Genomic DNA, 15,671 nt, shown 5'->3' with positions numbered 1-15,671 from the left:
AACTCTCGAATCAACACTAGAAATGTTAGACTGAAAAATCAACACTAGTTAACACGGGCCCATTTGCTGTGTGCTATGAAAGGGACACATCTGCAGGTCTTATATGTTTCAAGAACCTTTTAGAATTCTGAAAACCCGGAGATGCCACAGCAACCACTTGACTATATTATTGCCTCTTTCCATAATGTACAGAGCCTTCAGAAAGTATTCATACCCCTTGACCTATTCTACATTTTGTTGTGTTACTGCCTGAATTCAAAATTGATTAAATATACCTTTTTTTCTCACCCATCTACACACAATACCTGGCTACCCCTAACCCGGTCAACTGCCCTGCACCCCCCACAGCAACTCGCCCAAGCCTCCCCATTTCTCCTTCACCCAAATCCAGATAGCTGATGTTCTTAAAGAGCTGCAAAATCTGGACCCCTACAAATCAGCCGGGATAGACAATCTGGACCCTCTCTTTCTAAAATGATCTGCCGAAATTGTTGCAACTCCTATTACTAACCTGTTCAACCTCTCTTTCGTATCGTCTGAGATCCCCAAAGATTGGAAAGCTGCTGCGGTCATCCCCCTCTTCAAAGGGGGAGACACTCTAGACCCAAACTGCTACAGACCTATATCTATCCTACCCTGCCTTTCCAAGGTCTCCGAAAGCCAAGTTAACAAACAGATCACCAACCATTTCGAATCCCACCGTACCTTCAATGCTATGCAATCTGGCTTCCGAGCTGGTTATGGGTGCACCTCAGCCACGCTCAAGGTCCTAAACGATATAACTGCCATCGATAAGAGACAATACTGTGCAGCCGTATTCATTGACCTGGCCAAGGCTTTCGACTCTGTTAATCACCACATTCTTATCGGCAGACTCAACAGCGTTGGTTTCTCAAATGACTGCATCGCCTGGTTCAACAACTACTTCTCTGATAGAGTTCAGTGTGTCAAATCGGAGGGCCTGTTGTCCGGACCTCTGGCAGTCTCTATGGGGGTGCCACAGGGTTCAATTCTCAGGCCGACTCTCTTCTCTGTATACATCAATGATGTTGCTCTTGCTGCTGCTGATTCTCTGATCCACCTCTACGCAGACGACACCATTCTGTATACTTCTGGCCCTTCTTTGGACACTGTGCTAACTAACCTCCAGATGAGCTTCAATGCCATACAACTCTCCTTCCGTGGCCTCCAACTGCTCTTAAAGGCAAGTAAAACTAAATGCATGCTCTTCAACCGATCACTGCCGTACCTGCCCGCCCGTCCAGCATCACTACTCTGGACGGTTCTGACCTAGAATATGTGGACAACTACAAATACCTAGGTGTCTGGTTAGACTGTAAACTCTCCGTCCAGACCGACATTAAGCATCTCCAATCCAAAATTAAATCTAGAATTGCCTATTTTGCAACAAAGCATCCTTCACTCATGCTGCCAAACATACCCTCGTAAAACTGACTATCCTACCTAGCCTCGACTTAGGCGATGTCATTTACAAAATAACCTCCAACACCCTACTCAACAAATTGGATGCAGTCTATCACAGTGCCATCCGTTTTGTCACCAAAGCCCCATATACTACCCACCACTGCGACCTGTACGCTCTCGTTGGCTTGCCCTCACTTCATACTCGTCGCCAAACCCACTGGCTCCAGGTCATCTACAAGTCTTTGCTAAGTAAAGCCCCACCTTATCTCAGTTCACTGGTCCCCATAGCAGCACCCACCAGCAGCACATGCTCCAGCAGGTATATTTCACTGGTCACCCCCAGGGCCAATTCCTCGTTTGGTCGTCTTTCCTTCCAGTTCTCTGCTGCCAATGACTGGAACGAACTACAAAAATCGCTGAAGCTGGAGACTCTTATCTCCCTCACTAACCTCAAGCACCAGCTGTCAGAGCAGCTCACAGATCATTGCACCTGTGTGTAGCCCATCTGTAAATAGCCCATCCAACTACCTTACCTCCCTTACCTCATTTGCACACACTGTATATATACTTTGCTTTCTACTGTATTATTGACTGTATGTTTGTTTATTCCATGTGTAACTCTGTGTTGTTGTATGTGTCGAACTGCTTTGCTTTTTCTTGGCCAGGTCGCAGTTGTAAATGAGAACTTGTTCTCAACTGGCCTACCTAGTGAAATAAAGGTGAAATAAATAAAAAATACCCCATAATGACAATGTGAGCACATTATTCGATTTTTTTCTCTCAAATATATTGAAAATAAAATACAGAAATATCTGATTTACATAAGTATTTCCACCCATTTGCTATGACACTTCAAGTTGAGCTCAAGTGCATCCAATTTCCTTTGATCGTCCTTGAGATGTCACTACAATTTCATTAGAGTCCATCTGTGGCCAATTCAATTGTTTGGACATGATTTAGAAAGAAACATACATGCCTATATAACGTCCCACAGTTGACAGTGCATGTCCAAGCAGAAACTATACCATGAAGTCCAAGGAACTGTCTGTAGGTCTCCTAGATAGAATTGTGATAAAGCATATATCTGGGGAGGGGTATAAAACAATTTCTAGAGTGTTTCCAAGAGCATAGTGGTCTCCATCATTGGGAAATTGAAAAAATATGTAACTGCCCAGACTCTGCCTAGAGCTGGCCTTCCGACCAAACTGAGCAACTGGGCAAGAAGGACCTTGGTCAGGGAGTTGACCAAGAACCGAATGGCCACTCTGACAGAACTACAGAGTTCCTTGGCTGAGATGGGAGAACCTGCCAGAAGGACAACCGTCGACAACAGCACTTAACCAATCTGGGCTTTATGGGAGAGTGGCCAGATGGCAGCCACTCCTGAGAAAAAGGCACATGACAGCAAGCCTGGAGTTTGCAAAAGGGCACATGAAAAACTCTGAGATCATAAGGCAAAAGATTCTGTGGTCTGATGAGACAAAAATGTAACATTTTGGCCTGAATGCGAAGTGCTATGTCTGGAGAAAACCAGGCACAGCTCATTACCCGTCTAGCACCATCACTACCATAAAAGCATGGTAGTGGCAGCATCATGTTATGGGGATGCTTTTCAGCGGAAGGGACTGGGAGACTGGTAAGGATAGAGAGAACAACGAATGGAGCCAAATACATACACATCTTTGAGAACCTGCTTTAGAATGCAAACAACCTTAGACTTGGGGCGAAGATTTACGTTCCAACAGGACAATGACCCCAAGCATACAGCCAAAGCAACGCTGGAAAGTCCTCGAGTGGCCCAGCCAAAGCCCAGATTTGAATCCCATTGAAAATCTGTGAAAAGACGAAGGTTTTGTTCACCGACACTCTCCCATCTAACTTAACAGAGCTTGAGAAAATCTGCAAGGAAGAAACTGACAAATGCAGATGTGCAAAACTGATACAGACATACCCAAGATGATTCAAAGCTGTAGTCACAGCCAAAGGTGCTTCTACAAAGTATTGAGATTTATGAGATATTTCTGAATTTCATTTTCAATACATTTGCACAGATTTCTAAAAACATGTTCTCACTTTGTCATTATGAGGTATTGTGTGTAGATAGGTGAAAAAAAATATGTAATCCATTTTGAATTCAGGGTGTAACACAACAAAATGTGGAATAAGTGAAGGGGTATGAATACCTTCTGAAGGCACTCTACCCTTCTTCAATTTATCACAATATTGTGTTCTTAACAGAAAGCAGTATGCTACATAAGGATATATTTTGTAGGACATTTTGTTGGTTGAGGATGGTTTGCTCATGTGTAGGTGAGGTTTGTTGTGTATGTTTGCTGATATTTCACCTCTAGTTAGACTTTCAGTCTTAATCTTGATTCCTGTGTCCTTGGCTGTCCAGTTGTCAAGGCAACCATGCTGTCAGCAGGTTGGTTGTTGTTAGTGAATTGTGTGTTAGATCAGACATATTGGCTCACATTAGCTCATACTGTTCACATATGGCGCCGGCGGGCAGTGGACTTTTTTTTTTTACACGTTTATTGAAAATGAAATACAGAAATATGACATTTACGTACATAGATTGCATTACGAAAGTATTCAGACCCCTTGACTTTTTCCATTTTGTTACGTTACAGCCTTATTCTAAAATTGATTCAATATTTCTTTCCTCATCAATCTACACATAATACCCCATAACGACAAAGCAAAAACAGGTTTATAAAGTTTTCAGCAAATGTATAACAAAACAGCAACCCAGAAATACCTTATTTACGTAAGTATTCAGACCCTTTGCTATGCAATTCGAAATTGAGCTCCTGTTTCCATTGATCATCCTTGAGATGTTTCTACAACTTGATTAGAGTAAGTTAAATTGATTGGACATGATTTGGAAAGGCACACACCTATCTATATAAGGTCCCACAGTTGACAGTGCATGTCAGAGCAGAAACCAAGCCATGAGGTTGAAGGAATTGTCCATAGAGCTCCGAGACAGGATTGTGTCGAGGCACAGATCTGGGGAAGGGTACCAAAAATGTCTACAGCATTGAAGGTCCCCAAGAACATAGTGGCTTCCATCATTCTTAAATTGAAGAACTTTCGAAACCACCAAGACTCTTCCTAGAGCTTGCCGCCCAAACTGCGAAATCGGGGGAGAAGGGCCTTGGTCAGGGAGGTGACCAAGAACCTGATGGCCACTCCGACAGAGTTCCAGAGTTCCTCTGTGGAGATGGGAGAACCTTCCAGAAGGACAGCCATCTCTGCAGCGCTCCACCAATCAGGCCTTTATGGTAGAGTGGCCAGACGGAAGCCTCTCCTCAGTAAAAGGCACATGACAGCCCGCTTGGAGTTTGTCAAAAGGCACCTAAAAGGCTTTCAGACCATGATAAACAAGATTCTATGTCTGATGAAACCAAGATCGAACTCTTTGGCATGAATGCCAAGCGTTACGTCTGGAGGAAACCTGGCTCCATCCATACGGTGAAGCATGGTGGTGGCAGCATCATGCTGTGGGAATATTTTTCAGCTGCAGGGACTTGGAGACTAGTCAGGATCAAGGGAAAGATTAATGGAGCAATGTACAGAGAGATCCTTGATGAAAACCTGCTCCAGAGCATTCAGGACCTAAGACTTGGGCGAAGGTTCACATTCCAACAGGACAACGACCCTAAGCACACAGCCAAGACAAGGTAGGAGAGGCTTCAAGACAAGTCTCTGAATGTCCTTGAGTGGCCCAGTCAGAGCCCAGACTTGAACCCGATCTAACATCTCTGGAGAGACCTGAAAATAGCTGTGCAGCGACACTCCCCATCTAACCTGACAGAGCTTGAGAGGATCTGCAGAGAATAATTGGAGAAACTCTTCATATACAGGTGTGCCAAGCTCGTAGTGTCATACCCAAGAAGACTTGAGGCTGTAATCGCTGCCAAAGGTGCTTCAACAAAGTACTGAGGGAAGGGTCTGAATACTTATGTAAATTCAATATTTTTTTTATTTTTAATACATTTGCTAAAATTTCTAAAAACCTCTTTTGGCTTTATCGTTATGGGGTATTGTGTTTAGATTAATGAGGGGGGAAAAACGATTTAATCAATTTTAGAGTAAGACTGTAACGTAACAAAATGTGGAAAAAGTCAAGGGGTCTGAATACTTTCCGAATGCACTGTAACCATTTACACCGCTTTCTGGGTACGTTTCTCGGAGCTTTCCACACCTGGATTTTGCAAGATTTTCCCATTATTCATTTCAAAGTTCTTCAATCTCTGTTACATGGGTTGTTGATCATTGGTGGACAACCATTTTAAGGTCTTGCCGTAGATTTTCAAGTAGATTTAAGTCAAAACTGTAACTCTGCATCTTAGGAACATTCACTGTCTTCTTGGTTTGCAACTCCAGTGTAGATTTGGCCTTGTGTTTTAGGTTACGGTCCTGCTGAAAGGTAAATTCGTCTCCCAGTGTCTGGTGGAAAGCCAACTGAAGCAGGTTTTCCTCTAGAATTTTGCCTTTGCTTAGCCAACACAATGACCAAACATAACACTTTGTATTCAGGACATAAAGTTAATTGCTTTGCCTCATTTTTTTAAATATCACTTTATTGTGGCAGCAGTGATGCCTGGCTCTGATTTCCTTCCCCTGGGGAATTCCCTATGCCACTCTGCAGAGGAGAGGAGTGTCACATTACTGTTTGTTTGTGTGACGGGAGTCCGATACTGCAGTCCGGTCCCACTGGGACTGACTCTGTGTCCTTCACTAGCATTTTGTCTATGAATAATGCATTAGTACAATAAATGATCTCATCAATTATATAATTTGTATGCATAATGATTTTACATCTGTTATTTTATGGAGTGAAAAAAAGACAAGTTGGTTTCTCTTTAAAATACATATTTTTCTTTCTGGCTCATGTTGTTTATGTAATCTAACCACTGGTTAAAGCATAGTGTACATACTTATCAAAGAATGTCTTGAAAACCGCACAGTACTGTATGCATAACATTAAATAACCCCAACACATTCATCATGATTGTAGCTGTCAATAAATCAGAAGGTTCATCCATCAGTGACAGTACAGTCACAGTACAGTGAGTTCCTCTCAGGCTGGCTGGGCTGCCATCACACACTGCATGAATGGAGCATCTTCTGATGCATCTCTTCACGTGCAGTCCCTCTGCTCCTGCTCCTGACCCTGGCAACCCAACAGCCCATTGAAACACATGAGCCAGCAAATCTGCCCTCATGTCGTAGTCTCTCCATCAGCTAGCTTTGCACTTCTGCTCATCCCCATGTGCTATGTTAGGGCCAGCTGGGATGTTGACTGTCTGGGAATGCATGCTTCCATACTGTGTGGGAAACCTCCCAACAGTCAGCTGAGCAGAGCTGAGCTCTCTCTCTCATTAGGTCTTTCTCTCACTCAAATTGCATGAGGGTTTCTCCATTTCTCCCAATACCTCCATTCCTTTTCTCACAGCCTTTATTTATCCCTTCTTCCTCCCTCTCTACTTCCTCATTCTCTCCTCTGCCGAGTCTCAGCTCCAGGCAGAGCTCCAAGCCCAGATTTACAGCCATGAGCTTCATGCAGAAAGTAGCTTTGAGATGAAAGAGTCTGAGACAGTCAGACTGAGCACAGAGAGAAAGATATTCATGGACTGAGAAAGCGTTGAAAGAGAAAGAGAAAGCAAGACATGCAAATGTGCTTTGCAGTGTGCACTACCGTGTCTGCTTTGTAGTGTGTACTACCATGTCTGCTTTGTAGTGTGTACTACCATGTCTGCTTTGTAGTGTCAGGCTATTTCTCTTGATAGAAATTGTAATTTTACACCCATTTTTACGATTGGACTATTTTCAATGCCAAGGCTCGGTTTGGTAGGCTACCGCTTGTCCTCTGTGCGGTGTCCATGGTCAAGGTCACAGAGGACTCACCGTGTTGAGCGGAACTGAGCACGGTATTCTCCCCAGTCCATTGGTGGTGTGATGATCCCTGACCCTGTGTGGCTGATGCTACTAACACACTAATGTCTGGCGCTCGGGCAGGCCCCAGTAATGATGCCATTAACCTCATGTATTTATAGAACACCGGGGCACCTTTCATAAAGGAGCACAATGACCTGTGGGTACTCTTCAGCAGGACTCTTCCCACCCTAGAGAGAGAAAGAGAGATAAAGATATAAAGAGATAGGGGTGGCAGAGAGAGAAAGGGGGAAAGAGAGAGGGGAGATAGAGAGATAATGAGGAAAATGTGGAGAGAGGAAAGGATAGAGAGAAAGATGGAGAAAGGGAACGAGGGAGGCAGGTTGGCGCCTGGAGCTACCAATGACCCACTGTGGCATCTGTAACCTATGAGTTTCAGATTGTAGAACATAAGGCTGAAAATGGTTATTGACAAAGTATCAAGCACTGTGTATACTGACATGGTTATTAATGTCAACAATGAGTCAAGCACATGGTTTAACCAGAAAGAGCAACAGGTTATATACATATTTAATCCACATTTCTTTCGTTGGTATTTCCTGTTATGTCTCCTCTCCTGTTTCTCCAGCCTTGCCCTTCATCCTGAGAGGTCTCTGGTGGCAACAGGTCAGGTGGGGAAGGAGCCCTACATCTGTGTGTGGGACACCTTCAGTGTACAGACCATCTCTATCCTGAAGGACGGACACTCCCATGGGGTGGCCTGCCTGGCTTTCAGCGCAGATGGACAGGTGAGACACACACCCGCACACACCACCTCATGCCAGCTAGCATGCACACAAGCAGACGTACACACACACACACACACACACACACACACACACACACACACACACAGCCAAGCACGCACCACTTCACACACACACTTCACCTCTCGCATACAGGCACACATGTACACCTCTCATCCACCTTTACTCTGAGTGGATGGGTTCCTGTACAATCACACTGTTACCAAGGCAAATCTGTTTGATGATCGGAGTCTGACTGAAAAACAACAATGCTCTGACACACAGCAATGTGAATGCGCCATCATTTGCGAGATTGAAGGGTCATAATTCATAGATTTCTCCCAATTATATCATATGTAAATGTGCCTTATATCTCACATAGCCTATAGCCATGGGAATGGTATTGTGGTGGTGGGTTGCTGAGAAGTGAAGCCTGCTGGGTAACTGTGCAGGCTGGGGATGATATACGGCTCTGCCATGAATCATGATGGCCCATGTTTACTGGGGTGAATGCTGGGACAGCACCAGTCTCCTATGACCTTTAACTTGATGTATGGGGCTCCATGAGATTCTCCTACAGCAGCAGCAGCCTGTTGACGTCCCCCATACAAGACCAGTAGGCTACACCCAGGAAAGAGGGAAGGGGAAAGGGAGGGGATGGAGGGAGGGAAGGAAGGAAGGATGGCTGCTGTTGTCGTTGCCTTCATTGTGATTTTGGAGTTGACAAATGCAATGTCACGTCAGAGGAGGCTGCGGCTGGTGAAGAATGTGTATGGGATGGAGAGGGAGGGGGAGAAAGAGGAAGGGTGGGTGAGGAGAGCCAGGGCTAATGCTACCAGGGCTAATGCAACAAGTCTTATCACCTCCTGCCACTGGCCACCAGTCTACATTACTGCTACACTGTAATGGAGACCAACCAGGGAGGGGCAGTAAACAAGGTTTACCTCAGACCCTTAGTCAATCATAAAGACATTTAGGCCTTATCATTTTATTAGCTCCATTCTGAAATGCATTAGATGGCTGTTTTCTTGGAAACCCCTGTGGCCAGAGCGGGTAAACAACTCTGGGTGATGTCATATAACACAGATGGATGTCTTGTTTGGTTGGGATTTAAATGGGTTTGTGGATGAATCGTTGTGGCAAACCACAAATATGACAAAACATGTTTTCCTGAAGAAAAGAGAATGTATTCTCTATGACTGAAAGGTATTGATTAATGGACACACTCATTACCGTTTCATTGGAAAGTCAACAGCACATTAGGTCAACTAACATTTGGCATTCATCTCCTCTCTTTTGTACTCAGTAGAATGGCCGTACTCATTTTATATTGGAGCATCAAATCTGAAATATCCCTACATTTAGGTCTCATTTATTTTCTATCTAATGTTTCATTGTCATCCCAATATTCACCCGGAGACAGTTGTCCAAATATTCCTAAAGACCTAGCTCCTTTGTCTAAGTCATAAAATGGGTAATTAACAATTAACTCGCTGAATGGTAATTGACGCCAGACTAATTGGAAACAATTTGCATTCCTTTCCTTTCTACAGCCAGTGTGATGAAATACAGAAGGCTTGTTAAATAGTGCTGTTTAAGGTCTTACTGTATTATCTGCACTGCCTGTGAACTGCGTCTCTGCAGCTGTCACATAGAACAATTCTGTCATATGTCCCGTCATAGAAAGGAATTGATTAGGAAAATATGACTATTTGCCTCCATTTACAGTACATTAATTCAGATTTATTCATTCTCCTCCATTGAATAGAAACAGTCTCTCTCCTTTATTTTCAGATTAATGAATAGTTTCCCCTTTTTCTAATTTTCAGCGGCTAGCTTCTGTGGGGCTGGATGCCAAAAATACAGTGTCTGTTTGGGACTGGAAGAAAGGAAAGGTTCTGGCCACTGCGACAGGACATTCAGACAGGGTAGGCTTTTGTGTGTGCCGTGCGCATGTTGGCATTTGCGTGTGTGTGTGTTGTGTATTGATTCAGTTGTAGTGAGTACACATGTGAGTACACAGTGTGTGAAGGAGAGGAAATGTATGTGTGTTAATGGCTTGGCTCTCTTTCAGATCTTTGATATATCTTGGGATCCCTTTCAGCAGAACCGGCTGGTGAGCTGTGGGGTAAAGCACATAAAGGTGAGCTACACAATAACAACACAGTATGCTCCGTGCTGTCCAGTCAGTCCATACATTACCTTTGAGCCAAGTTCAAAAATAACATATGTGGAGCTATCAATGTTGAGATGGGTTACCCTGACCCAGTGCAGCCGGCATCAGTCTATTCAAGGTATTTAACATGTAATAGGTTTACGGTTGTTGTTAAAAGCTGCTTTTGGAACAACCTCATAAACAATATGACATGTTGTCAGTGGAATAAATAGGCGCTATCAGATATTCTAGCAGTAGAATGAGAAAGTGGTGTTAGGGGGACTGGGGCATATTGTTTTCAATGGGTACGCGTGAAGAGCAGTTGGAGGACGCCAGTTTCTATTCAGTCAAAAGCAGTAATCTGTTCTGTCATTCCCCTCCGGAAGGGCTGTCTCCTACTGTACACACATGCACACAAACACACACACACACGCACGCACAAAAAAACACACAAGAAGAGCCCTCAGTTTACAATAAATATGTAAATACATACAGTGAGGGAAAAATGTATTTGATCCGCTGCTGATTTTGTACGTTTGGCCACTGACAAAGAAATGATCAGTCTATAATTTTAACGGTAGGTTTATTTGAACAGTGAGAAACAGAATAACAACAACAAAAATCCAGAAAAACGCATGTCAAAAATGTTATAAAATTATTTGCATTTTAATGAGGGAAATAAGTATTTGACCCCTCTGCAAAACATAACTTAGTACTTGGTGGCAAAACCCTTGTTGGCAATCACAGAGGTCAGACGTTTCTTGTAGTTGGCCACCAGGTTTGCACACATCTCAGGAGGGATTTTGTCGCACTCCTCTTTGCAGATCTTCTCCAAGTCATTAAGGTTTCGAGGCTGACGTTTGGCAACTCGAACCTTCAGCTCCCTCCACAGATTTTCTATGGGATTAAGATCTGGAGACTGGCTAGGCCACTCCAGGACCTTAATGTGCTTCTTCTTGGGCCACTCCTTTGTTGCCTTGGCCGTGTGTTTTGGGTCATTGTCATACTGGAATACCCATCCACGAACCATTTTCAATGACCTGGCTGAGGGAAGGAGGTTCTCACCCAAGATTTGACAGTACATGGCCCCGTCCATCGTCCCTTTGATGCGGTGAAGTTGTCCTGTCCCCTTAGCAGAAAAACACCCCCAAAGTATAATGTTTCCACCTCCATGTTTGACGGTGGGGATAGTGTTCTTGGGGTCATAGGCAGCATTCCTCCTCCTCCAAACACGGCGAGTTGAGTTGATGCCAAAGAGCTCCATTTTGGTCTCATCTGACCACAACACTTTCACCCAGTTGTCCTCTGAATCATTCAGATGTTCATTGGCAAACTTCAGACGGGCATGTATATGTGCTTTCTTGAGCAGGGGGACCTTGCGGGCGCTGCAGGATTTCAGTCCTTCACAGCGTAGTGTGTTACCAATAGTTTTCTTGGTGACTATAGTCCCAGCTGCCTTGAGATCATTGACAAGATCCTCCCGTGTAGTTCTGGGCTGATTCCTCACCATTCTCATGATCATTGCAACTCCACAAGGTGAGATCTTGCATGGAGCCCCAGGCCGAGGGAGATTGACAGTTCTTTTGTGTTTCTTCCATTTGCGAATAATCTGTTGTCACCTTCTCACCAAGCTGCTTGGCGATGGTCTTGTAGCCCATTCCAGCCTTGTGTAGGTCTACAATCTTGTCCCTGACATCCTTGGAGAGCTCTTTGGTCTTGGCCATGGTGGAGAGTTTGGAATCTGATTGATTGATTGCTTCTGTGGACAGGTGTCTTTTATACAGGTAACAAACTGAGATTAGGAGCACTCCACAGCTCGTTACCTGTATAAAAGACACCTGGGAGCCAGAAATCTTTCTGATTGAGAGGGGGTCAAATACTTATTTCCCTCATTAAAATGCAAATCAATTTATAACATTTTTGACATGCGTTTTTCTGGATTTTTTGTTGTTGTTATTCTGTCTCTCACTGTTCAAATAAACATACCATTAAAATGATAGACTGATAATTTCTTTGTCAGTGGGCAAACGTACAAAATCAGCAGGGGATCAAATACTTTTTTCCCTCACTGTATGCCTCACAAACAGTAGCAATGGACAATTGGTTTTCTTGTTGTTTTGTTTGTATATATATCAATATATTTATATAAATCCAGTTATGGTATGAGAAATATATAGTTCAGCCTATGGTGCCTTTTGGCCATAAAACAGCTTTCATGGACAGGGAATCTTCTTAACTGACCGCTGTGAGCTTTATTAGAAATAAGCCCCATGCTATCTACCCTGAGGTGATCAGGCTGGCAAATGAACAGTCGTGATTCAGAGCAACGGCTCTCCAAACGCACTGTGACAGCAGCTGATCTCTGAGCTCATGTTCTCTCTCTCTACCCTCTATCCTTTCCTGTCATTATCCACCTTATGTTATTTTTTCTTTCCTCTCTCTACCTCTCCTCCCATTGCCTTTTTTATCCACCTTTCTCTTCACCTCTCTAATTATCTTGCTTCGCCTTTCCTTCCCCTACCTATGCCTACTTGTACATCTCTCTCATTTCCTGTCTCATCTCTCCTTCTTCTTTCACTCGCTTCCCCCTCTCCATGTCTCTAGTTCTGGGCTCTCTGTGGCAATGCGTTGACGCCCAAACGGGGGATATTCGGGAAGACGGGGGATCTACAGACCATTTTGTGTGTGGCATCGGCTAAAGATGATGTAACATACTCTGGGGCGTTGAATGGGGATATCTACGTGTGGAAAGGACTGAACCTTTTACGTACGGTGCAAGCCGCTCATGGAGTGAGTGAAATACGTCACTCTAATTCTCAAGACCCATTGATTGTGCACTTCCAGACATCCAAACACCCGCTCCAGCTAAACCCCATCCCTCTCATGCCTATAATCGCTTACACCCCTACACTGAAGCAACTCAATTCCCCTTCCCTCCCTCTGCATCCCAACCCTGAAACCTTCTTTGTAAATCTCTAAGGCCTTTAAAAGCATTGAAAATAATGATTTTGCCCCCTTTTTGTGTCTCCAATACAGAAATAGACTTTTGACCCACATTCCTATTGAAATCATATTCCTTCCAAGTACCTTTTTCTATGCACAGAACAGTTTGATAATCCCCCTGCCTATGACTAAAGTTGACTGCACTGTGTGTAGGCTGGGATCTTCAGCATGTATGCCTGTGAGGAGGGCTTCGCCACGGGGGGACGTGACGGTTGTGTCAGGCTTTGGGATCTGGACTTCAAGCCTATCACCAAGATCGACCTTCGGGAGGCTGAGCAGGGGTATAAAGGTAGGCCTCAGGAACCTGGTTTAACTACCAGCTCTTGGTGATAATATATAATGTTTCTAATTAAAAAGCCAATTGCATAAGCTAATGATGCTAAAGTTAGTGCAAGACTTATATCCCCAAGTCACACTTCTGATCATCCCAAACAATGAGGCTTTAAAGTCAACGGCCTCATGAAAAGTTGCAATTTGTTTGGGGTATTTCTTTCGGGTATTCACCTCTTTGTTTGCATGCTTGTCAAAATGTGGTTATGCAGTTTGTAACCCCGACTGCATACAGATGAAATTTGATATGTCCATGTTGGTTCTCTCTACCTGTGATGTATGATCGTACAGTAACATATCACAATATTATTTTGGACGATATTATACTGAACAAAAATATAAACACAACATGTAAAGTGTTTCATGAGTTGAAATAAAAGAACGCAGAAATTTTCCAAACGCACAAATAGTTTATTTCTCTCAAATGGTATGCATAAATTTGTTTCCATCCCTGTTAGTGAGCATTTTTCCTTTGCCAAGATTATCCATCCACCTGACAGGTGTGGCATATCAAGACGCTGATTAAACAGCATGATCATTAAACATGTGCCACTTGTGCTGGGGACAATAAAAGGCCACTCTAAAATGTGCGGTTTTGTCACACAACACAATGCCACAGATGTCTCAAGTTTTGAGCGAGCGTGCAATTGCCATGCTGACTGCAGGAATGTCCACTAGAGATGTTGCCAGAAAATGTAATGTTCATTTCTCTACCATAAGCTGCCTCCAACGTCGCTTTAGAGAATTTGGCAGTACATCCAACCAGCCTCACAACTGCAAAACCATGTGTAACCATGCCAGCCCAGGACCTCCACATCAGCCATCTTCATCTGTGGGATGGTCCGAGAGCAGCCACTCAGAAATCTGATGAAACTGTGGGTTTACACAACCAAATACTTTCTGCACAAACTATCAGAAACCATCTAAGGGAAGCTCATCTGCATGCCTCATCGTCCTCACCAGGGTCTTGACCTGACTGCAGTTTGGCATCGTAACTGACGTCAGTGGGCAAATACACACCTTCAATGGCCACTGGCACGCTGGAGAAGTGTACTCTTCACGGATGAATCCCAGTTTCAACTGTACCAGGCAGATGGCAGGCGTTGTGTATGGCGTTGTGTGGGTGAGCGGTTTACTGTTGTCATAGTTCTGGGGTTATGGTATGGGCAGGTATAAGCTATGGCCAACGAACACAATTATATAATCGAAAGAATCGCAATATATATCGTATCGGCAGCTATGTATCGTGATAATATCGTATCGTGAGGTCCCTGGCAATTCCCAGCCCTATTCTGTATTCGATACTTTAATTTATACAGACAGGAGCAGGTGTGAAGGTAGCATGGGGCTAAATGGCTGGTGAGTGTTAGCCCTCTCATCAATTAAACATCACAGTCAAAGCTGTGTGCATTTGCAGGCAGGCCCTTCACAGGCTCGTGGGGGACGTCAGAGTAACACAGGGCCACAGGCTGATCAAACCATGTCATAGTCTGCATGTTTGTGCTTGTCCCTGGGGTATCATGGGTAATTAGGGTAGCTGGGTGATGGAGAGATAGAGGATGAGAGGCGCGTCCTTATGAGGAGATCCATCTAAGCACACAGGGTTGTGTGTGCACTGTGCTGTCTATGGATTTAAGGGTCAGAGTCCAAGCTTCTGTTGCAGAGGTGTGTGAGTAGGTCGATCCAGACACTGATGTATTTGTACAGGGGTTAACATACTGTAACCAGGGATAATGTGTAGGTCCCTTCAGTCAGTGTGTGTGTGTGCTGCCTAATAGAGGCCGATGTGTGTTTAGCTCATTGAGAGCCCTGCCATGATGATTTATTAGCCTGTCCCTGTGGATGTATCATTGACATCTGTTGACTGTGAACAGATACAGAGGACAGAGAGAGACCGACAGAGAGAGAGACCGCTAAGATCAAATATGCCACTCATCCATTTCCATTAATCTAAGCCAGAGCAGGCCATGTTAGTCCAATCAGACAGAGAAACAAAATATGGTTATATTCTAGGGGCCTGAGAGAGTTTGACTGTGAGGTATGGATAAAACAGAATAGAGAAGTTAAGA

The 15,671-nt window shown here is 44.0% G+C and overlaps 1 protein-coding gene across 5 annotated transcripts in view; it reads left to right on the top strand.

The window, feature by feature from the left end:
* The window catches only part of LOC106608004 (echinoderm microtubule-associated protein-like 6), a 91,020-nt gene that overhangs the window by 16,575 nt on the left and 58,774 nt on the right, over nucleotides 1-15,671 (top strand). For all 5 annotated transcript variants that reach the window (XM_014205648.2, XM_014205640.2, XM_014205621.2 and 2 more), the window contains exons 2-6: nucleotides 7,958-8,117; nucleotides 9,944-10,042; nucleotides 10,189-10,257; nucleotides 12,874-13,059; nucleotides 13,426-13,561. In XM_014205648.2, the coding sequence (XP_014061123.2) occupies nucleotides 7,958-8,117; nucleotides 9,944-10,042; nucleotides 10,189-10,257; nucleotides 12,874-13,059; nucleotides 13,426-13,561 (650 nt within the window). The remainder of the gene's footprint in view (nucleotides 1-7,957; nucleotides 8,118-9,943; nucleotides 10,043-10,188; nucleotides 10,258-12,873; nucleotides 13,060-13,425; nucleotides 13,562-15,671) is intronic.

Source organism: Salmo salar, chromosome ssa01 (assembly GCF_905237065.1).
Source record: "Salmo salar chromosome ssa01, Ssal_v3.1, whole genome shotgun sequence".
Lineage (NCBI taxonomy): Eukaryota > Metazoa > Chordata > Actinopteri > Salmoniformes > Salmonidae > Salmo > Salmo salar.
This window is presented reverse-complemented; position numbering and strand designations above follow the sequence as displayed.